The 23,007-nt window shown below is 38.7% G+C and overlaps 4 protein-coding genes across 7 annotated transcripts in view; 2 read left to right on the top strand and 2 right to left on the bottom strand.

Annotated features, from left to right (window-relative positions):
* The window catches only part of LOC113070699 (G protein-coupled receptor kinase 5-like), a 51,437-nt gene extending 50,272 nt beyond the window's left edge, over window positions 1-1,165 (bottom strand). Inside the window, exon 1 of one of the 3 annotated variants that reach the window (XM_026244094.1) lies at window positions 438-1,165. In XM_026244094.1, coding sequence (XP_026099879.1) covers window positions 438-489 — 52 coding nt within the window. In that variant the 5' untranslated portion in view covers window positions 490-1,165. The remainder of the gene's footprint in view (window positions 1-437) is intronic. The other 2 variants (XM_026244090.1, XM_026244093.1) reach the window with 2 other exon arrangements.
* A 973-nt stretch (window positions 1,166-2,138) lies between these two features.
* On the bottom strand, window positions 2,139-3,837 carry LOC113070698 (U6 snRNA-associated Sm-like protein LSm1). Its single transcript, XM_026244089.1, has 4 exons — window positions 3,679-3,837; window positions 3,318-3,386; window positions 2,894-3,009; window positions 2,139-2,748 (listed from the first exon to the last, which is right to left on the bottom strand). The coding sequence occupies exons 1-4, from the start codon at window positions 3,722-3,724 to the stop codon at window positions 2,578-2,580; spliced, it is 402 nt and encodes a 133-aa protein (XP_026099874.1). The 5' UTR covers window positions 3,725-3,837; the 3' UTR covers window positions 2,139-2,577.
* A 1,141-nt stretch (window positions 3,838-4,978) lies between these two features.
* LOC113070697 (BAG family molecular chaperone regulator 4-like) lies at window positions 4,979-12,776 on the top strand. The gene is made up of 5 exons (XM_026244088.1): window positions 4,979-5,327; window positions 7,874-7,993; window positions 8,085-8,276; window positions 9,097-9,351; window positions 11,731-12,776. The coding sequence occupies exons 1-5, from the start codon at window positions 5,193-5,195 to the stop codon at window positions 12,217-12,219; spliced, it is 1,191 nt and encodes a 396-aa protein (XP_026099873.1). The 5' UTR covers window positions 4,979-5,192; the 3' UTR covers window positions 12,220-12,776.
* A 5,271-nt stretch (window positions 12,777-18,047) lies between these two features.
* On the top strand, window positions 18,048-20,054 carry LOC113070656 (dual specificity protein phosphatase 26-like). 2 transcript variants are annotated; one of them, XM_026244050.1, is made up of 4 exons: window positions 18,048-18,104; window positions 18,236-18,323; window positions 19,393-19,601; window positions 19,671-20,054. In XM_026244050.1, the coding sequence occupies exons 2-4, from the start codon at window positions 18,241-18,243 to the stop codon at window positions 19,859-19,861; spliced, it is 483 nt and encodes a 160-aa protein (XP_026099835.1). In that variant the 5' UTR covers window positions 18,048-18,104; window positions 18,236-18,240; the 3' UTR covers window positions 19,862-20,054. The 2 variants fall into 2 exon arrangements, with proteins under 2 accessions (XP_026099835.1, XP_026099834.1); XM_026244049.1 differs by having other exon boundaries at window positions 18,053-18,323.
* Window positions 20,055-23,007: the final 2,953 nt, after the last annotated feature.

Raw genomic sequence — 23,007 nt, 5'->3', positions numbered from 1 at the left:
TTTCAAAAGGTTAGTCAGAAATATAAATTTACACACAAACTGACCACCAAACGCAACTTTCAGAAGCCATGTTTATTTTTTAGCTTAACTGTCACGGAATGGAATATGGAATGTGGGATATCAAAGGCAGCGAAGTATACATCTATGCTGCCTTCAAAATTCGATTAGAATGTTACTCCGGAGACAGGAAGTGAAGCAGAATTCGGATTCGAACGTGCCTTGACGCCTTCCTGCCTTGGAATGCTGCCTCTGAAGGCAGCATTTTAGAGCTTTCGGACGCAGCCAGTGTCAGCTCGTGCTGGACAAACTCACACAGCATCTGTTTGAGATTACATCATCACGATAGGTGCACGAGCAGCAGTTTCGCGGCTGTAAATTCAAGTACATGCGATTAAAACATGATAGATCGCATTTTCGCGTTAGTTTTCAGTACTCACCCTCTCGTGCCTTCAGGAGTACAGTGTTTGCAACAATATTCTCCAGCTCCATCAAAAAAAAAAAAAAAAAAAAAACCTGGAAGCCGAAGAGTAGATAGAGCTGCTCCTTATTGCTCCTCCCAGCCCAATACGCTATTTTCCGTCCGTATAGAAGTATTTAAATCAAAACCTAGGCATTTTAAACTATCAACACACGCATAGATAAGTAAAACGACGAATCGCTGGCACACGCGTGAGGCTGTTGTAGTTTGCGTAAGGAAGGCATTGCCTGTTCAAACACAGCGTTGTCAAGCCACTGGCGACGAGTCCCGTTAAACCGAACATGCCCGAGACAGCAGGCCGAGCTCTACATCCTCCGAGGCTGCACGGCAGACAACGGAGCAAGTATCGCACGGTTGATCACAGATGAGTTTAGCTGTTGAAGCGCCGCTGTCACTATCAGCGTGCTCCCTCTCTCGGTGCGTAATCGAAGCAGGGCTGGGTTTCTCCTCTCGGTGGTAATTTTTGGCAGCGTCCCAAGCGGCTTTCCCCGTGGCTCCGTTCAGATTTGAAGCGGTGGAGCGGCATTCAAATGACGCGGCGACGTGAACGCGCGCGGTTATAACAGTATATGAGATTCGTCTTCAGCGCTTGTCATGTTTCCTTGTCATTCCTATTCAACAAGCGCTTGGAAGGGGCGTGTTCTAATGCAGCTGTGACGCACGGGACCGAGAACAAGCATGCATGACTGTCAAAGGATATCTGATAGCAGCACATTCAAGCCGCTCCCGCTCATTCAGACGGCGATGGGCGCAATAATAGAAACTGGGATAGCCCAGGATTGAAAGTCAAGGCCAATAAATAGCAAGGAAGAAAAATGACACCCCTTTTTTATTTAAACGGTGGCCATTTCTTCTCATCATTACATTTGCGCTTATAATTGCACTCTATCTGCCACGTGCCTTGCCCTGCTTTATTTATATTATTTTTTTTACATCCCTTTATTGTATAGTTGTATTTTATATTTGATCTAGATTTTTAGGCTCTACTGTTAGTGTTATCTGTATGCACCATGGGTCTGAGTAATGCAATTTCAATTCTGAATATAATGCAGTCTTGACTTTACTTATGGCGCTTAAAAGTTTTGTGCACGGCTAATGGGGCAAACGAGACAGGATAAGAAGATAAAAATGAAACAATGTAATCTCATATAATATCCAGACCCAAGAAAATGCTATTTTCAGCCTTTCTACAATGTCCTACATTAATTTAGAATACAAGCAATTTCTAAGTAAAAAAAAAAAATCGATACACATACCAAATTTTGTCAGTGTAAGCAAAATTATTAGAGTCTGCAGCTTACTCTAATATATTCACTGTATTAGATGTCCTTCTCTAGGAGAACTATGGCCTTAAAACCGAACAAAGGCAAAATCACCCCCTAGCTACCGATTGATGCAAGGACATGTTTCACATGAAAACCCGAACTGGGAAATAAGGCCACTGTACAAGCACATACTAAACCTATATGGAAGATTTAAAAAATAATTATAATTATTATATCTTTTATAATAATATTCTGTGTTCTATTAAAACATCTAGTGTAAATGCACTCTAATGTTTTAAAACCATGTTGTTTGGTTTCTAAAAACACTTCTGGAGATTTATCATTAAAATGTTTTTTGGAAGCAAGCAGAGTGAAACAATTAAAAGTAGACTGTCATCGGTATAAAATAGGTTTAATAGAACAAAAATATTTTCAGTGTTGTTTCATGTGTTTTACATATTATACCAACTTAATAAACATAGCGTCATATCCATAACATAGTGAACACTGAAATAAACTTATTTTCTTGTATACCATTATTGTTGTTTATCAAGATTAAACTAAAAGCCATCAGGCCAAGTGCTTCAGTTTGGTGCTCCATCCTTCATTTCACTATGGCATCTGCCATTAAAGAAACAAAGACGGTGGGAAATTACCCCCAAATTGCCTTAATGGCAACTAGTGAAACAAAATCTTGAAGTCACAATCTCGTGAGACTCACTCCTCTATCATCAGACAGAATGATTTCAAAGTCAAGACGGAATGTAGTCTCAAACCAAAGAAAACCAACCGGTAAAACAAAAATAAAATCATCCAAAAATAACTAAAGATGCTTCAGAAATCATCTAGCGTGTCAGCTTTAGGGATGGATAAGCCTCGCTCTTTGACCGCCTGTAGCTTCAGTCTCTCGGACTCTTGCTTGGCTTGCTGTTCTGTCCGCTGTTCCTCCAGGATCTCCTCAATGGAAACTCTCTGGAGGATCTGATCACACTCTTTATCCAGATCCTGGAAAAAGAAAAAAAGCACAAGCACTTCAGTGAGTAGTGGCAAGATTTATGATATGTTACCCTTCATCACACACCACAGGCCATACAATTAATATACAGTGTCATAAAATCCTTCCAAGGGCAGAATGAACACATGTACTTACTACTTCTCCAAGCAAGACCACATTTTCTCCTCTGACGACAAATATCCCACGAGGTATGTCACCAAATTTCTTACCAACGTGGATACGTTCAACCGTTTGATGCAAAACTAAATTAGCTGTGAAAAAAAAAAAAATCTATCAATAACGCAAGTTCACTGTTCAAACATAAATTTTACAGTACTGAATAATGTCAATTTCCTTTTCATATTATTACTGGACTAAAAAGGCTTAATTCACCAAAAACGACATTTGTTGTTATAATTTAGTCCCCCTCAGGTTGTTACAGATGTGTATGACTTTATTTTTGAGGAACACAAATTACACTTTTAAGAACACAAACACACAAATACACACATATAGACACACACACACACACACACACATATATGCTTGCAAATTAACAACGTCACGCTTCTATACATACCAAACTGATCTATGCTTCTGAGGATCCCAATCAATGTTCTTCCATCGCGAAGCAGAACCAGGTGTTTCTCTAACAAGGGGAGAATCAAAGCATCGTCAGGCACAGCATTACTGTTGAACTTCAATATTATCCCATCATATAATTAAATATGATCACACGAACACCTGCATTGAGGCAGTTGTCATTCGTGTGAGCTAGTTCAGCTTGCGGAACAATAGCCAACAGGACAGGATTTCTATTTTGAGTGTAACATGCAGCTCTACCGCCAGCGTGACTTTAATAAGAGCTCAGATCCTAGAAGAACATCATTACACAGCGCTGTCTCAGCGGGGAATCACTCAAATATTCTCACTTAACTTACTATCAATGTCCTCGATGAGGCTCGCAGTCCCTGGCATGTAATTCATTTTGCTAACATCTGGGAGGTTTATTTTAAACGTAAAGTATCAAGCCATGGACCATTTCAAATGTGTATCCTTATTCCGCAGGATGTAACGCTGCGAAAGAGCTTCCGGTTCAGTTTAACCCTTTAAACGCTCGCTTACTTGTTCCAAATATCCCAGGTTTTACTTCAAAATATTTTTAAATCTATAATGACGCCTAAATTGTGCCATTTCTCTGTGTTTTTATTTAGATTAACTGATGATTAGGTTAGATTACATATTGCGAACGCAAATTAATCGTTCATCTGAGTCGGTTCTTTTCAATGAACCGGTTGAACTGGTTTACAAAATCACCCTCTTCAATTAAACTGAACTGTCCATCTTTTTCAGGAAAGAGATGTAATGGATTTTACGCTTTAAGAAAAGACTGTAAAATATGGCATAATGTTGATTTTCACAGGTGTTTTACCCTTATTTTTAATTATGCATTGCATTGTGTTTTAGGCTTGAAAGCTGTACTGACAATTTTCTACAAGGACATTATCCTATTTAATAGGGATTTTTCTTACAGTGTAATATTATAGTAACTAAAATTATATTAACATTGTGTATATATATATATATATATATATATATATATATATATATATATATATATATATATATATATTATAAATAAAACCTCAAAACTCTTATTAACTCAATGTTCAAATCTTAAATTAATTACGACATGGCCATTACGTTTTAATGTAAAAGAATAACTGAAATGGACGTTTTTATTCTTGTTTGCTGAAAATTTTCATTCATAATTTTTTTTAATTCCTCCACAATTTGTGTTTTTTTTTTTTAAATAGGAATTTGTAATATATTTAGAGACATTACGAAGGATGAAAGCAAGGTATTTTTAGATTTTATTAGAGGATTTTGGTTTTATAATATAAAAGCCTCCTACTCCCCTACTTTTTTATTTGTATCTTTGATGAATTTATGTAATTGTTTATTTTTATATCTTAATGTTGTACAGAGTGTTATATGAAAATGTCTTGATATGTAAATCTTTCAGATATGAATGCCTTTCTGTGTTGTTGTTTAAAGCATTTGAATAAAAAAAATAAAAAAACGAATCTCTTGAACAGAACCGATTCGAGAAAGGACTTCCCATTTCCAGAACCGTTGAGAAACTAGAGCCACCCATTACTAGAAACTTGAGTGTGGCGTCACAGCGGTGCTCATCTCCCATTGGCCAGATGAACTGTCAGTCAAGTGGCGTCGGTTGGCGAGTTGAACTGAATGACAGCGCTATGGTCTCAGCAGTGTATGTACCAGACAAAATGGGAAATATATCCAGTTGACGCACTATAGCTCCAGCAATTAGTGAAACGCAACGGGAGATCATTAGAGACCGGTTTTGAGGAGGCCTCTTTCATTCGAAACCAAGCTGTGGCTGACGGAAGTGAACTTCAGACCGAAAGAGTTAGTGGTTTAGTCACGAATGTCTTTCGACTCCGTTGGCGAGCGCGTCGGAGCTGAGGCTGCGTGGATCATGCACCAGCAGATGCAGTCTGATCCCAAATCACCCTGGCCTTCCAGCTACAACTCACACAACAATAACTGGAACAACGGCATGGTGAGTCTTTTGTCATATAATACTGATAGAGGCTGCGAGGACGCTGTTACGGCATTAATAACGCTTTCTCACACGGGAAACATCGAGCTGCACGAGCCTGACTCACAGCGTGGCCCGCGGGGTCTGAAGTACATCATCAGGAGGAACCACATGCTTTCTGTTTCTTGTTTACTAGCGCAATTACACTGGATATAGAAAAGAATCAACCCCCTATAAAATAACCACATTCCGTTTCTTTGCACCCTGAAATGAAGACGGACACAGTTTTTGTTTTATCCAGCTGTATTTACTCCGTGCAACTTGTAACATTCAAGTGAAAGATATAACACCAACATGTCAGGGAAAAAAAACTACATAAAAAAAATTATAAACCGAATCACTGAGTTGGAAAAAGTATCACCCCCTCCTTAAAAATGACTTGTAAACTCAATCAGGTGTATCTAATCACACTTTCCCTGCGTCCCAATGCTCATACTATCCGTCTTAAACAGTATGTGAAATTAGAATAAGTGTGTCCCAAAGCATAGTATATTGATAAAAAAAAAAAAGCCAAAAGTCCCCGCATGGTGCCAAACTCAATTCCTTGAGGGCCGGGGCCCTGCAGAGGTTTGTTCAAACTCTGATCCAACACACACATCATGTAGTTTTCATACAAGCCTGAAGGACTTGATTAGTTGGATCAGGTGTGTTTAATTGGTGTTGAATATAAAGTCTGCAGGGCTCCCGCCCTCCAGGAGTTGAGTTTGACACCCCCGGTCAACTATTTTGGGTTGATTTTTGAAGTGTGGATCCATGCACACTTTATTGGCTAATATTACCCACAATCCATTGCGCTTTGACGGAGTCAGTTGAGAACTACAAACATGAATGAAAAGCATTTAAAAACTACAAACATGGTGAATGCACGCGACTGACGCGAAAGCTTGCCTACTCTTCTACTACACACTTAAAAGTGTGTACTTTTTCTTCGACAAAAGAGTACATACTTTAATGGTGTAGTATAAGTAGGCACACTGGGACACCGCAATCAGCTGTGCTCATTTTGATTAGCAGGAACATTTCCTGGAGCGTTTCAGTCCTTGTTAGTGCAACTGAAGCATACAATCAACTGTGGGTGGACAGGCACAAGTCTTTTTTCTATCAATGCCTAGAAGCAAAGTGAGGTATGTCATTTAGAAGTGGAAGGTATTTGTTACAACACAGTCCTCCTCTGAATCAGGAGGTCAATCCAAACTGGATGAAAGAGTCTTGACTTGAGAAAACTGGTCAGAGAGGTGACCAGGAGACCTACAGCAGTTACAGGAATGACAAAGAGTGCTCTCTGTGTGCATGTGACAACAATATTACAAATTCTCCACAAATGTGGCTTGTATGGGAGGGTTGCAAGAAAAAATCCACTCCTGATGCAGGTGAGACTAAAACTGAATTATCTGGTCTCAACACAAACGTTATGTCTGGAGGAAAATCAATACAGCTCACCGTCCAAATAACAGCACTCCTGCAGTAAAGGATGGAGGTGGTGAGATCCTGTTCTGGGGGTGTTTCTCTGCAGCAGGAACTGGAGCACTTGAAAATTTGATGGGGCAAAATACCGTCAAAATCTTGAGGAAAATCTGCTGCCCGCTGCTAGAAAGTTGTCAATGGGAAGAAGGTTTACCTTCCAACTTGACAATAACCCAAAGCACACAGTGGCTGAAGGAGAAAAAGGTGAATGTTCTTGCATGGCCTAGTCATAGCCCAGACTTAAACCCCACTGAAAACCTGTGGAATTACTTGAAGACTGCAGTCCACAAACACTCACCATCACATTTACTGAACTTGAGCGGTTCTGAAAAGGAGAGTGGGCAAATATTGCAAAGACAACATATCCCAACAGACCAAAGGCTGCAATTAAAGCAAAAGGTGGTTCAACAAAATATTGAAACAAGGGGCTGAGCCTTTTTCCAACCTAGTGATTGTTTTTTCATCGCTGGAGTTACACATGCATCTTATTTCCAGCTTGTGTAGTCCCACCTGAAGTAACCTGGGTTTAAATGCCTTAAAAAGGACACAGGGTTGATAATCCTCAAGTAAGTCCTTATTCCCTGGATAACTTCAGCTTGAGCCCGAGAATGAACAGTTGGCACTCACTCATTCAGAGCACGGACGAAATGTGTGTTTATATCACTCAGTATGGGTCCGCAAGGAATATTTTCTTATTCTACCTATTTCTTCTTCGTATCTTTGCTGTAGTTTGTATTTTTGATTGCATTTACTGGTGATTATAATAATTGCCATTAACCATTTATTCAGTTGTATCAGAGTCTAGTATATATTTATATCAGTATGCAGTATTGAATTATGATTTGGGAGCAGATGGGAAATATTTCCATGTTCATATAATTTTATTGTAATATAGTGACATTTATTACTCTTATTATCCCTTAAAGATTTCACACCATCAAACCAGAGCCAAAACATGTTTAATAGATTAATGCAAAATAAAAAAAATAAAAATCGGACCCTTAGTTTGTAACGTGTATATACTCTAACCATTTTGATTTCAGGATTCTCAGTATCCCGGCTACTCTAATTATTGGTATCCCCAGTCACACACGGCGGGACCTTATGGCAGCACGTACCCCCCTGGAACAGAGGCCAATGGACAGGCCTCCTACAGTGCACAGGTACTGCAGACATTTCAGGCTTATGTAACACCGTCTGTCAGTCAAAGACACCGCAGATTTATCCCGCTTCACTCTGCTGTGCCCTTTTTAGGCAATGTCAGGCTATTCCAATGGGGTGTACAATCCAGGACAGTACTCCGCGAGTATGCTCCATCCCTCCAACCCCTTCTACTGCAGTGACCAGGTTCCTTCAAGACCGCCTCAGTATCACAGCCAGACCTGCCCTGAACAAAATGCGGGGGGTTCAGCTCCTCCATCCTACCCTGTCCCTCACTGCCAAGGGGTAAATTCAGTTACATGTATACTAAATAAAACAATGTTAATTTAGTTTTGTACCAAGCTAATTTTTGCGTCAATTGAAAATAAGTAAATCCATAAAATCCATTATAAAGAGAGTTAATAATCATTTAAAAATCTACTTTAAAACATGTTTCTAATAATGTATTCATGTTGGTTTCATGTGATAAACTATTTTCAAGAATGTTCAATTTAATGGTTAACTTTCCTGTGGTGTAACAAGTGAAAAGAAATAATTTTTCCTAAATATTGAATCAATGTGTGTAACAGCATCGCTATTGTTAAATAAAAAATATAAAAATGTAAATTTAAGATAATAAAAACTCTTCTGAATGCATGAATGGACCAGCATAGTTATTATTAACTAGTGTTTTTGGTCATTTCAAATAAAGCTAAAATAAAGTATAAAAATTAGGTTGAACATTTTTAATATACTGTAACTGAAATAAGTACTAAAATTAAACTAAATTCCCAAAATACAAATAAATTAAAGCTAAACAGAAATATTTAAAACCAATACAAATTACAAAAGCACATAACAAAATTACTAAAATTGAAAATATAAAAATAAAAATTTAAAATATGAATGAATACCATAATAGTAAATGCCTTTTACTAAAATAGCACTGGAGTATACATGATTTTATTAGTATTATTTATTAATTTAGTTACATTTTATTTTTAAACATCATGAAAGTTTTGGGGCAGTCACACCACATGACATTTTATTTTAATCGCTTCCTGTTTTTTTCCCCCCTGTATGTTGCTTGTACCACATGAAAAAAGTACTTATTTTTTCCTGTTAGGCTCCTGGCTACCCAGCAGGATCTTACCCTCACTATGGAGAAGGCTGCATTTCGAATGCTCCCTACCCCAACCAGCAGCCCATGCTCTCTAGACCCCAGCACGAGGCCTGGTCCCACTCTGGAGGGTACGGGCCCACACCGCCCCAGCAGCAGTGGCAGTCCAATGCTCAGACACCCCTTAGTCACTATAACCATGTACGACCGCCTTACCCTCCACCGTGGCAAGGACCCGCACCACCTCCATATGAGCACAAGGTATTTGTGATGTTTTACAAACTTTTTCTTTCAGTTGAACTGAAGCAGAAAATACAAATAAGTAAAAAATGGAGCACTATCTTCTTGACCTTTTGAGAAAATCTTCCCTTTGTTGTTTCCAAGCAACTATATAATGTTACTATATAGTGCACAATAAAGCTAAATACACATAGAAACAGCGCATCCCTGTGGCGCGGATGACACGGAAGAGCATACACAGCATACAGTGATAATGAGAGACAGAGGAGACCGCTGATGAAGAAATTATTGAATAAAATCATTATTTTAATTTTCTACGCTTACAAAAATTGTTCCCGTAGCTTCATATAACCCAGATTGCACGTCTGATTGCAGATGGCGTATTCTGATGACGGCTTTAATACCTTTTCTGGACCTTGACACTGTTATTTACTAGGCAGTCTAAGGGACAGTCTCAAACCTCCATGTTTTCATCCAAAATATCTTAAATTGTGTTCCGAGGACAAACAGAGCTTTTATGGGTTTGGAACGACATGGGGGTGATTAATGACTAAATGTTAATTTTTGGATGGAGTATCCCTTTAAGAGATTCCCGCTTGCAAATACATGATGGCTTGTGAAAAAATTACATTTGTCCTTTTGGTTTTGCATACTTTTAATGAAGTGATAAAGAGCTGGAGAAAGCCTGTCGTACTTTTAATTGGCATATTAGAGAATTTTAACATTAGCAAAGAATATGTCCTAATTATTTTAACAAATACGTGGTAAATTAAAAACCTATAAAATTATATGAAAATGTTGTCTATATGAAATGTTTTATAATCACTCAGAAAAGTGAGTTTTTGCGTCGTCTCGTCGTCTTCATCTATGTGGTCTAGTTTACATGACACTGCATGTGAATATTGTAGGTTTAATAAACATTATGTCACCCCTGTATTTCAGAGCAAGCGTATGACACTGAGGCCAAAATAAATCTTGATTTGTTACTTCAATTTTAGAGTAAAATGTTTACCTGACATTTTCTAAAGACAAATGATCGCATCAGTCTGCCAGATATCGAACTTCTAAAGTCTATGTAAATGTACTGACTGGCACTCTGGCAAACACGTAGTGGGAAGGCTTATTTAACAGTTAAGAGAGTGCTGGGCTCACCTCATGTAACCACTCCTTCCCTCCAAAAGCTGATTACATAAGACATCTCAACTCTCCCACTATCGGAACATGTTACTGTACATCACAATCTCAGATTTCCTGTTTTCAACTCTCAAACATGGACACTTGCATATATAGTACTGTGGTTATATAGTCTCATTTTAAAGTCATTATCAGGTTCTCACAATGAATCAAGGTTAAAAATCATCAGAATCTTAATTTCAGGCTTTCAGTTGTTCAAAAAAAAAATGAATATTCTTCCTATAAAACCCAACATAGACTTCAGTTTTGACAGCCAAACACATAGCCTTTCAAATTATACTTTATTTGATAGCATGCACAAACACCGGCACTCTAGAATGTTTTGTCTGTGCCGTTTCTCTCCAGAAGTTATAATGAGCAATAAAATGTCTTTCTATATCTAAATCTTCATTTAATTAGGATTCACTTCTTCATACACAGCTAGATGCCATTGATCCTGAGGTTAACAAATGCATTAAAATATACAAATTTAGCAATTTCTTCAATTTAGCAGCGAGTGTGCTTGAGAAGAACTGAAATGAATGGCCTTTAATGCTGGAACTATTGGCTGCTCCATGACACGTTAGTCTTTGTTACTCTGGTATTCAACGGCTCTGGCTCCAACTTTCCTCCACACACACCTGCCTGGAAGTTTCTAGTTTTCCTAGTAAGAGCTTGATTAGCTGGTTCATGTGTGTTTAATGTGTTGGAGCTGAACTCTGGAGGACAGTAGCCCTCCAGGCGCAGAACTGGACGCCCCTGAATTGAACAAAACAAAAACAGCAGATGGGCTGTTTTTGTTTCGCTCAGATCAGTATCCGTAATTGTATCCTGATTTGTTTAACATCTCTTGAATTGTCACACTTTTGAGCAATTTCCAACTGGCTCGGGTGCATTCTACTTACACCCCTAGCTTTTAACTGATTTTCTTGTCAAAAAAGACGCCAAGTGTGAACACTCTTAGTTTGGTTTATTCTGAGCTTTCAATAGCTTTCTCCCATCACTATGCACGATTGGAAAAAAATGGGTTTACACCTGTACAGTGTGCACATATTATGCTGGTGATAAAAATGTCACACGCACTATACACATACTCTAGCACATGTGTAAAAAAACAAAGTATACTTTGTGTTTAATACATGCAAAATGCACATTGCAGTTTTGGAATTGGTTTATTGTGTAATATGGAGCACTTTTTTAATATTCAAATGAATATCTCTCTCTTAGGATCCACCATACCACAGTCAGCCACATATCCACCCTCAAAACCAGCATCCAGACCCCAAACCACGAGCCAGCACTCCAAACCCAACTCCACCTCCGCCCAAAGCCGCCCAGTTCAGCTCTCCACCTCAAATCTACAACAAGGCTCCCTCCGAATGTTCAGGACCCGAGCCAAAACCAGCCCAGAATGAACAACCTCCAACGTCTTTCCAGCAAGAGTCGTCCACTCCAGCCCCATTAAGTGACAATCCCAGCCTGGCTCGAGTTCAGCAGGTTCTGGCCAAAGTTCAGTACCTCCAAGAGGAAGTGGATGAGTTTGTGGGGAAAAAGACAGACAAGAGCTACCGGTGCCTGGAGGAACTTTTAACAAAAGAGCTGCTGGAATTGGACTCTGTGGAGACCAACGGACAGGACAGCGTTCGACAGGCTCGCAAAGAGGCCGTCCAGAAAATCCAGGCCATCTTGGACCACCTTGAGAAAAAGGCTTTCTAATAACTTGATGATGATGATGATAATGGTTCTGGTTGTTTTTTTTTTTTTTTTTTTAAATGATATCTCCTCATGATAACAGATTAGGATTTTCACAGTTTGCCAGTTAGTTTGGCAGCATTAACTTCGTGGTGTTTTTGGGTTGTGTACCTTATTGATGGTTATGTATTAGATGAAATGCAGGTGCAAAATGTCCTAATCATTGCAGTGCCATACTCACCAGCCTTCTGCCATCCAGCAAAAAGCAGCGGCAGTCTGACATCTGCACAAAATTAAACATAAGTTTCATTGCATAACACCATCTTAAGAGTTTTTCTTCATTTTTATTTTTTAGTCTAGGCAGACTGAAAGGATAAAACAGAGCTAATTCAACCACATTTTAATACTTCCAGTGGTTTTTGGTAGCACAACTTTTCAAGAGCTTTTTGCACTGGGAATGTTGTTTAGCACTGCTATTATCCCAATACATTCCTGATTATATTGTAAAATGTCTTAATCTATAAATAAAAGAAGGTCAGTTTTTTTTGGTAACTCGCTCCATTTAATTTCACCCATTTTCTGTTGGATTTTGTATTCGTTTCATCAATTTTCTTCATGGAAATATATTAATAAAGGTGCAAACACATTAGCCAAGCCAAGTTTCACCATCAAAAAGGTTTCCTGCTGGTGATAGTGTAGCAATGCACAAAACACAGCTCACACAAATGTCACTTTCTAACAAAGCAGCTTTATTGATTAATGCAACAATTTACTATTAGGTGAAATTCCCGACCCTGGAGATTCCTATTAAAGTTACTGGATTTCACTTGCAAAATTTTGCAACAGTAAATGTAACTGCACCTTAACTAATCACAAATGCCAGTTTTTGATTTAAAGCATGGTTCAATCTTGTCCAAACTGAATGTTACAAACCCACAGTCTTGGACGGATCTCAGACCAGCTGCCATTGCATCCATAGTTCCTGTGCCGCTTTATTTTTTCAGGCCGCATCTGGATTTTCAAACCATTTCACATGGTCTTTAAAGTTCAGTGAAGCCTACACATCATCAGCTGTGGTCACTTCCTTTGATTGTGCACCGGCATCTCAGTTCACCTTTTAGTAGAGGCCTTTGTTTACATCCTGCAGTTCGGAGAACTTTTAGCTATTGTTCATTTTCTTTCCTTTGTTTGTGAGACTACAGATCTGTAGCTGATTCAATGCATCTGCGTCAGTGTTCAGGTGGCGGTAGCCATCTGCGGATCTGTGTACAGTCAAACAGGAGGCCTTTATAAAAAAAAAAAAAAAAAAAAGGAATACTGTACAGTTTATATTTGAAGGACTGGAGTGGGGATGTGGATTACGGACAGACCATCAGCAGTACTCCATGGAATAAAAGCTCCCTTTAACTTCAATACATTTAATACTTTGCACCAAAGTCACTGATATCGTGGACCGTTCAACGGGTCTTCCTCCTACCACAAGGATTTTATGTCGGTTTCTTAACCAGAAAAAAAAAAACGTGCCATAATATTAGCAGGTGCTTTTTCATAGTATATCAAATACAAAAAACTACAAATCACCTGAACTCTGCATGAAGTCTCAGATTCTGTGTTTATCTTTTTTGGATGTTTTTCTTTCTCTCTCTCTCTGTAAATGATTTCTTATGTATACCTGAAACTGTCTATTGGATTAATCTTCACAGAAAAAAAAAAGTATATTTGTATAACAAATATATGGAAAACAAATCTCAAGAAAGGATCAAAAACCTGCCTGCTGAAGTCCCCATGTAATGCATGTTTTCGAACACAAGCAAGGACTATTTCTTTATAACGTTGTAGGACTGAATAAAGGTCAACTAACTGTAGGGTCTCTCAGATTAAACATCAAGACCTTCAAATGATTGTGTCTTCAGCTCACGGCATAATATTCATGTAGAAAATATTTATATACATTCAGAAATAGCTTCACTGCAGTAGCCCATTTGAAAACATATTTACTCAGTCCTTTCCAATAAAGAACAGAAAAAAAGATGAACTTATTGCCTAAATTTAGCATAACAAATAAAACTACGCTATGGAAATTTGCAAGAGACAACTTCTCACTTTGCGCACATGAATGTGTGTGCTGTCTATTTTTAAGGCAAAAACAACCAACAGAAAATATAGCGCTGACCAGCGTTCCACGTCATCACGCATTCCAAACATTTAAAGGGGCCGCGATCCCTGAACAGTTATGCAGAATCACAGTGTGAAGAACTACACTTAATAACAAAGGTGAATTATGTCTGTCTCAATCACAATTTACCATAACAGAAAAACCCAACAATCAACGGGGAGGTAGGCGTATCAACCGGCCACAAGACTGCACTGTAATGGAGTTTGAGGAGACCTCACTGCAGCCAATGTACCATCATTTCACGATTGAGGTGCATGGGGTATGGGAGACTTGGGTGGGATGGTAGCACAGGGTGGGGACAGAGCAGGAGGGCGTGGCATGTCCAAATGAGCCGGTTTAAGGCGGTCAATGGAGAGTCGTTTCGATTTGCCACTCCTGTCCACCACAAAGTGTTTGTGCCCTGTCTCCAGAACCCAGAATGGGCCCTCGTGGGGTGGGCGTAGCGGTCCCCTGTGGGCATCGTGGCGAATGATAACATAGTTGGCTGTTTGAAGTCCAGCAGGGATGTGCGAATGAAGAAGGCAGTGACAGGAAGTAGGGACAGGTGCAAAAAGCCTCGCATTATCCAGTAGAGTAGACCGCTGGAGAGTAACAGACCAGGGAACCGTGGTGCTAGGGAAAAAAAATCCCCTGGCACTCACTGCGCCTGTCCGTAAACAAGTTCCACGGATGTGGACAGAAGGTCCTCCTTTGGTGCAGTCCTGATACCCAGCATCACCAACGAGAGCTTGTCGACCCAGTTGCTGTCCTTAAGGCTGGCACGCAGGGCAGCCTTCATCGATCTATGAAAACGTTCACAGAGTCTGTTAGCCTGCGGGTGATATGCATTTGTGCGGTGTACATCCCAAAGATCGGAAGTGAACTGCGCGACTCAGTCAGAGGAAATGTCTGAAGGGGTTCTGAAACGGGCAATCCAAGTGCCAATAAATGCCTGTGTCATCTCGACAGACGCCACCGATGTCAGTGGAACAGCCTCAGGCCGCCGGGTGGTCCTGTCAACCATGGTTAACAGATATGTGAAACTTTGAGAGGAGGTCAGCGGACCTCCTAGTCGCCACACGGGCGCCAGCCGCCACCAGGTTTGGGGACGATGTGGAGGGGTGATGCCCACGGACTGCCAAATCGGCATATTATGCCCAGGCATTACATGTTTGCAAACTCAGCCTTTTCAACGGTAAGCTTGGTCGGGTAGAGGCACTGAGCGTGGGCATAGACAGATGGACCAGTAGTGTTGAGATGGTGCTCCACACCATGCTTCACAATAGATGCAGAGAAAGTGGGCTGAGTGAGGGCTGGGAAACTGGCCAGTAGACGTTGGAAATCATTTGAAGCTGAGAGCATGCTAGACAGTCGTATTGAGTCCGGCTCACTGAGTGCGCACTTATAAGAACAAAACGTGACAGCATCAATCAGACAGCGGTTCTTTACATCCACCAGCAGTCCATGTGCACACAAAAAATCAGTGCCGAGGAGGGGAACGGCAACCGAAATGCTGTCCTCCAAAACACAATCCAACATACCTCGTTCCATATGTGCGGATGGGACTACCGTTGGCAGCTTCCATAGGGGGGCCATGGTTGTCGTTACCATGTCCAAATGGGATGCAGGCAGGACGCTCCTTTGTGCTCCCGTAAAAAAAAAAAGCGTGACTGCACAATGTCCCTGACTCGCCAGAAAAATTTTATCAGCCTCTTCAGCTAGTCTATGACAGTCAGTGATTGTAGTGTTGGCTAATGCAGCTCTCACTTGGGAAGGCAGCTGACGCAGGAAAAGCTGGATGAAAAGAAAATCAGGTCTGTGTTCGCCCAGAAGTTCAAATGTTTTCAACAGGTGGGCTTCAAGTGCTGTATACTTCTCATTTTCGGGAGGATTTGTAAGAAGGCTCACCACTCTGGATGCTGTTGAATTTCCGACAGCAGACACAACATAGTAATATTTTGCTGTATCCGCGGTGATCTCACGCAATGCGAACTGCACTTCAGTCTGGGCGAACCATGCCAATGCTGGCGATTCCCAGAAAATCTGGGAGTTTGAGGGTGACACCGTTCACGGTCATGATTGCGTCGTGTCTCTGGATACGTCGAGCAGACTAATGTCAGGGTCACCAGTGTAGAATTTGAGTAATTTGCAAGAGACAACTTCTCACTTTGAGCACATGAATTTGTGTTCTGTTTATTTTTAAGGCAAAAACAACCAACAGAAAATATAGCGTTGACCAGCATTCCATGTCATCATGCATTCTGAATATTTAAAGGGACCGCGATCCCTGAATAGTTATGCAGAAACACAGTGTACAGAACTACACTTAATAACAAAGGTGAATTATGTCTGTCACAATCACTACGTTTTCATTTATGGTTGAATCCTAATATGCTAAATGGCTAAATGTAAATGTAATGAAATAAATGCTAAGTTAAACAAAGTTTTAAGCCAGTTTAAGTTATATGCCTCCGTTTTGTTTAAATGAAATTCAGCATTAATGTTCGTTCACATTTGCAGTTGTAAGGCGAATTTACAAGACCCAGGTTTCAAACATATTTGGCCCGGTGACCAGCAGAAAGCTGCTTGGTATTAAATGACTTCTGTGTGAGTTTCTCGACATACATTGCTACAATATTTACAATAAACAGTTCAGCTAAATCCTGCTGACCACTTCAGCCGCTTCCGTGTCAAGGCCGACTTACCAGACATCCCAAGTCTCCCGGAAGTTCCGAAAGTCTCCCGCATATTGAAAGCGGCTCCCTGAGACCCGCAAATTAGTTAAAATCTTGCCAAGGCTACATGAAAACAACAAACTCTTTAGACCTGTTTAAAGTTGCAATGGAAAATAAATAAAAGCAGTTTACATAAATTGTATAAGCAGATTATATAAATAGTAAAAGTAATCTACATATTTAAACATAATTAACGAATAATTACATAGGCCTATATCCTATAGAAATAATATTTTATGCTATATCTTTTAGGGACCACAACATGTTAGGGAGGCTAAGCACAGGGAAGGCTGCTCCAATATATCTCAGTTCTCCCATTCAGATAGGCAAAGTCTCACTGAGAAGGTGACTACAGCTGAGATGTATTTCATTCCTTTGGGAGGGGGGGGGGGGGGGGGAGGTGTTTGTCTTCGGGATACCTCCCTGAAATGACTTTTTGCAGGTTGGGATGTCTGACTTACTAACTTGACAATTCGATTGTCTGATTATGTAAGAACTGGAAGGCCAATCACAGTATGCAGTATGTTAATATAGTAAGTAACAAGACCAATCACAATACAGTATTTACATAATGGTGTGTAAGAGGACCAATAACCATCCAGAATGCATACATTCAAATACACCACAATTTTGAAAGGTGAAAATTTTAACAAATAATAATTTTCACAACTTTACTTTATATTACTGAAATAAATATACTATTTCAGTGGCCAGTACCCAACTAACAAGCTAGAAACAATCCTAATTCACTGATTCATGTCAAGGTTGAATTTACAGTTATATCTTTCCTGCATCCTGTTGATTATGTTATATTATATACCGTACTGTATATTATAGGCCATACTGTAGATTAAAATAAACCGTCTTCATGTGTAATCGATCTGCTGTGAACGCGCAGGCCTAGAGACTAAAAATAACCCCTGCACTGGCATCCAAAAACACCGCTTTTATTCATGCAGACTCTAAATGACTAATAAGATTGTGTCGTGCACTTAAATCAATCGAAGCAAGTTCCTGCGGTTAGTATTAACAAAAAGCAGTGGACACTAAATGCCCATTTACAACTTAAAGATGTCTTACAGGTCTAAATATTCTTATGGTACCTCTCGTTCATCTCAACCGGTGGTTGACTTCACTTCTCCCGGTTTAGCGGTGATGGAGGCTGAACGTCTTCTAGTGTCTGGGAGAGTCAACACTAACGCGGATCAAGTCTGGCCCAGTCTCTACATCGGCAACATGTAAGCACACTGCAGCTTCCGTATTCATTATTATTTATAGCTTACATGTGCGTTACAATGACACCTTTGTCGTACAAACCGATTTTTTTATGCTTATTAGTAAATTTACGTAGTTATCTGCACGAGTTGCTGCTCTTCCTAATGTAGTATATGTTGTCGAACACATGAGGGAGTTACTCTGTTACTCTAAAAATCACTAAACTAATAAGTCTTTTTCCAATCAAGAACCCAACACTTAAAACAAAACATATTTAAAATAGCAAAGCTATTAACCCCTTATCTGTCACCCCCATTTTTTTATATAGACGTAAAAACTGCACTTTAGATAAACTTAAATTGTTATGAGTAATGAATGCTTTTGAATACAGACCTAAGGTTTGTCTTAAAAAAAAAGAAAAAGATAATCAGGAGATAATTGCAGAATAATAATACAAAATAAAACGATATAAAATGTATAGAATTTTAAATTTACAAATGAATTATACACTTTTTTTATTTTATATAAAATAAATATTTTACAAATTTTTACAAATTTAATTTTTTACAAAATCAGTGCTGTAAAATTGAAGGCATATGTCTAAATAAGTTGTTTTCCAAATTTTAAGTTGATGATTGAGACAGGATGAATTTTGAGGTTTTAAGCTTTCAAGTGATAATTTATGATGATTACTAAAACATGTGATAAGAAAAAAGGCAATGAAAAATACTTTTTGTGACAAAGGTCAGAACTCCTGTTATCATTTTTGAGGTGCAATATTGTCATAAATTAATCTATTACTGTTCCTGCATAATTTGTAAAATAAAAATAAAAAAACAGTGGTAAAATATCTATTAAGGAGTCTTTTACACTTTGCCAATGATATATAGTTTGTCATGATCAGACTAGGGTTTAATGTTAATATAGTCAAGTAAACTTTCACAGTTTAGGGGTTTTAAATAAACAATCAGGTTCTGTTAACAGGAACAGAGCATCTACTAAGCAACTGAAATCCCTGCAAAACAAGTGTTCTTTCAATGTTTTATAACCCGTATGTTCAATAATAGTGCTGTGTGATGCATCTTTGTTTAGGGATATAGCTGAAAACTGTGCAGAGATGAGAAGGCGTCGCTTCACTCATGTCCTGAACTGTGCCCACAGCTCCAGACGTGGCTGTGAGATCTATGATGGCATGGGCATCAAATACATGGGCATAGATGCACACGACTCTTGCACTTATGACATGAGTGCCAACTTTAACAAAGCTGCTGAATTCATACATACAGCGCTGAAAGGGGGAGGTAAGTGTGCGTCCCATTAAACCAGGCACTTTCAGCTGAGAGTCACTAAACTCTATCTTCTTATCGAAGGTAAAATCCTGGTTCACTGTCATGTTGGAGTGAGTCGATCAGCAACTATAGTTTTGGCATATCTGATGCTGAAACAGAACATGACGCTGGTGGAGGCGATCCAGAAGGTGAAAGAGGGAAGAGGCGTCTTTCCTAACAGAGGCTTCCTCAGACAACTCATTGACCTTCATATTAAATTATATGGCTACTGATACTAGAAACACAACAGCCACGAGAGACAATGAAAATTGAGTGGACAGGAGAATATATGGATCAATGTGGATTTAAATTTTTTGAGCAGCATCTTGTGCAGCTTGTTGATTCGTAATGTATTTGATCCTTTGCATTATCGAATTTATTCCATTCAAATAAAATGTAAATGAAGATATTAAAATGAACATACCTGATCATATTATCTCTTTTTTTATTATTGAATAAACATTAACATACATGCCCTTTTATCCAAATGCAAATATTCAACATTATACAATTATGCATACATAAATACAATGGGGGGGGGGGGGGGGTAAAATACATAAATAATAATAAGGGTACAATCAGATACAAAAATATAAAATACATACTTAGTAGAACTTTCAAACGTTTAAAGCCTTAAACTGTAGTTATAGCTATTTTAAATAGCTTTTAGAATTATTTTTAATAATCTCCAATACTGGCTATATACAGCCTTACTTCAGTCAACAAAAGCATAAAAGTAGGTGTTTTTTCTTTTTTTTTTTATAGTAAATTTGCATTTATGAATGAGAAATTTGGTCATTTCATCTTTCAACCTCTTTAGAGTCTTTGGTGAAGCCAAAAAGTGCTATTTTCCCATAAAAGTAAGAGGGGTATTGAACATTCAACATTTTCATTGATTATTTTCTGTATTATCTACGGAAGTTCTAAGCGGCCATGCATTATTTTTTTCCTTCGTGTTTTCTCGTTATAACGACTTAATTTTCTCATGATCCCGACATAATGAAATTTTTTTTTACAATGATTGTTTGATCTTATCTTGCTATAGTAATGAACTCAACTTTGACACGCATCAGATGGACAACCAGGCGCTCTTACTTTCAGATGTTGCTTCGCCTAGCAATAACGTGTACAATACAATAAAGGCTGATCAGTCTTTAAAATAACGAACTTTTCATTTGTAAATAAATTTTAAGCACCCTAACGAAGAAGATGGCAAGCCTCCGATTCGCAGGCACCGGTGGCTTTCGGTAACTGGGCTCTTCCGACGCTGATGCTGGAGCTGCAGGACGCGGAGCTGTTCACCCAGCAGAGGGCGCTCGCTGCACGACCGTGAGCGGGCTTATGAAGCTACATCTACATCCTTGTGTAGGCCTATAGCAATGACTGTAATTTCTGTTCCTCATAGGGTGTATGAAAAGACTTAAAATGTTGTTGCAAGATAAAGATGACTTAGTCAGGGTCAAAACTACTGAAGTGCTTTATGTGCTTGCTGACGGCTGACCAGAATCAAGAAATCTGAGGGCTGACAGTTTTCTAGAGTTTTAGTTTGTGTAAGCTCTTGGCATATGAATGTGATTTGTCCCATATAGGATATGTGTTATGTGATGTCAGTTTATTTCATACTGTTATAGTGTAAGTGAAACCATAAAAGGGCTCAACATTAGTGACATATTTATTTCTTAATCTATTTTAACAAAAAATATAGTTATAATGTAATTAACTTTTGAATAAAGATTGTATTTACAGTAGCAAGGATGCATCAAATTGATAAAAAAGTCACTGCAAAGACATTTATAATGTTACAAAATATTATATTGCAAATTTTAGTGCTGTTTAATTTGTAGTTAATAAATTCTAAATCTTTCTATGCAACAATATTGCAGTATCAACATAAATATTAAGCTGCACAACAGTTGTCAACATTGATAATAATAATAAATGTTTCTTGAGCAGAATGATTTCTGGAGGATCATGTGACAACGAAGACTAGGAATGATGCTGAAAATGCAGCTTTGACAACTCAGGAATTACCGCACCGATCCTGATTTTTCATGGAACATATTTTACAAAGAAACAGGCTGACTCCAATATCGACTGCCAATATTTCAATTTTTCTTTCTTTTTTCAATGCTAGAGACAAGAAAGAATGACAATATGAATACATGAATGCTGTTTAAATGAAGATGCTGGCTCTAATTTGGCCGTTTTTCATCATATATAAATGCCATTTAAAGACAGTTATTGTCAGCTGTAATTTTGAATATTATTATTTTTCTTGATCAAATAAATGCAGCCTCTGATAAACAGAAGAGAATATTTTGGAGCATTTTAGAGTGGCCAACACTTTGAAAATTGAGTATTTCGTTTTACAGTGATGGATCTGATATTTTGAAACAACTGAAATACTTGCAGCACAAGTCATTTGTGCCATTTTGTCCATATAAGTATTCAGTATTGATATAAGTGTTCGTACAGAGATGTCTTTCTGAAATTTGACATTGTGAGTCCCCTCGCAAACCTGATCAAGGACCCTGAAAAGGCCAGGCACTCAACAGGATCGCTGAATTTTCCTCAGGTGAGTATTGTTTCTTATGCTTCTGATACAGTATTTGTATTTCAGAAGCTTTTCTTTTGACGAGTCCTCTGTCTACAGGTGCAGTGTTTATGGTGTCTATAGGGCTGGTGCCCAAACTGGTGCTGAAGGTCTCAGATGAAGAAGAGAGGGTTTGGCTTTAATTCTCTCCACATTAAGCTGCTGTGTGAGGGTGAATGCGCTGCCTGCGCTGGAGACTGATGTGGTTCCTGTCCTGAGAGATCAGCTCTGTCACCCCTCCTCTGCCCTCCACCGGGCAGCCATATCTGTGTTAGTGGGAGTCAGGTAGGCAACATGGTACACAACAATCTAGTTCAGTTTACATTCACTGGGGTGAGAAATCAGAGACATGCAAAAAGCATGCATTTCTCTCCGGTTTCCTCTTAGTGCTCCTGCAGATTGGAAGATGTGTGAGGAGAATCTTCAACCAACATTCTTCAAACATTTTATTTTCTGTTCTGATTGAGAAAGAAAGTCAGACAGAATCATGATGTGGGTGATTAAATGATGACAGAATTTTCATTTTTGTGTGAACTACCCTTTTAAAACCTCCAGAAGGGGCTGATTATATGTTTTATTAATATTTTGAATTTGTTTTAGTTTCATATTTTTTGTTTTTGTAAAGTTTTAGTTAAATTTTTTTATTCTTATTTTTATTATTATTTTTTTTTATATGTCTGTATAGTTTTTATTCTTTTATTTAAGTTTTAGTTCAAATGAAAATAATGTTGCTACCAATCTAGCTGACATAAAATAACTATAGCATTTTTAATATTTAATTTAATT

Source organism: Carassius auratus, unplaced genomic scaffold (genome assembly GCF_003368295.1).
Source record: "Carassius auratus strain Wakin unplaced genomic scaffold, ASM336829v1 scaf_tig00005214, whole genome shotgun sequence".
NCBI lineage: Eukaryota > Metazoa > Chordata > Actinopteri > Cypriniformes > Cyprinidae > Carassius > Carassius auratus.
Note: the sequence above shows the minus strand (reverse complement) of the source record. Positions and strands in the feature narration are given on the sequence as shown.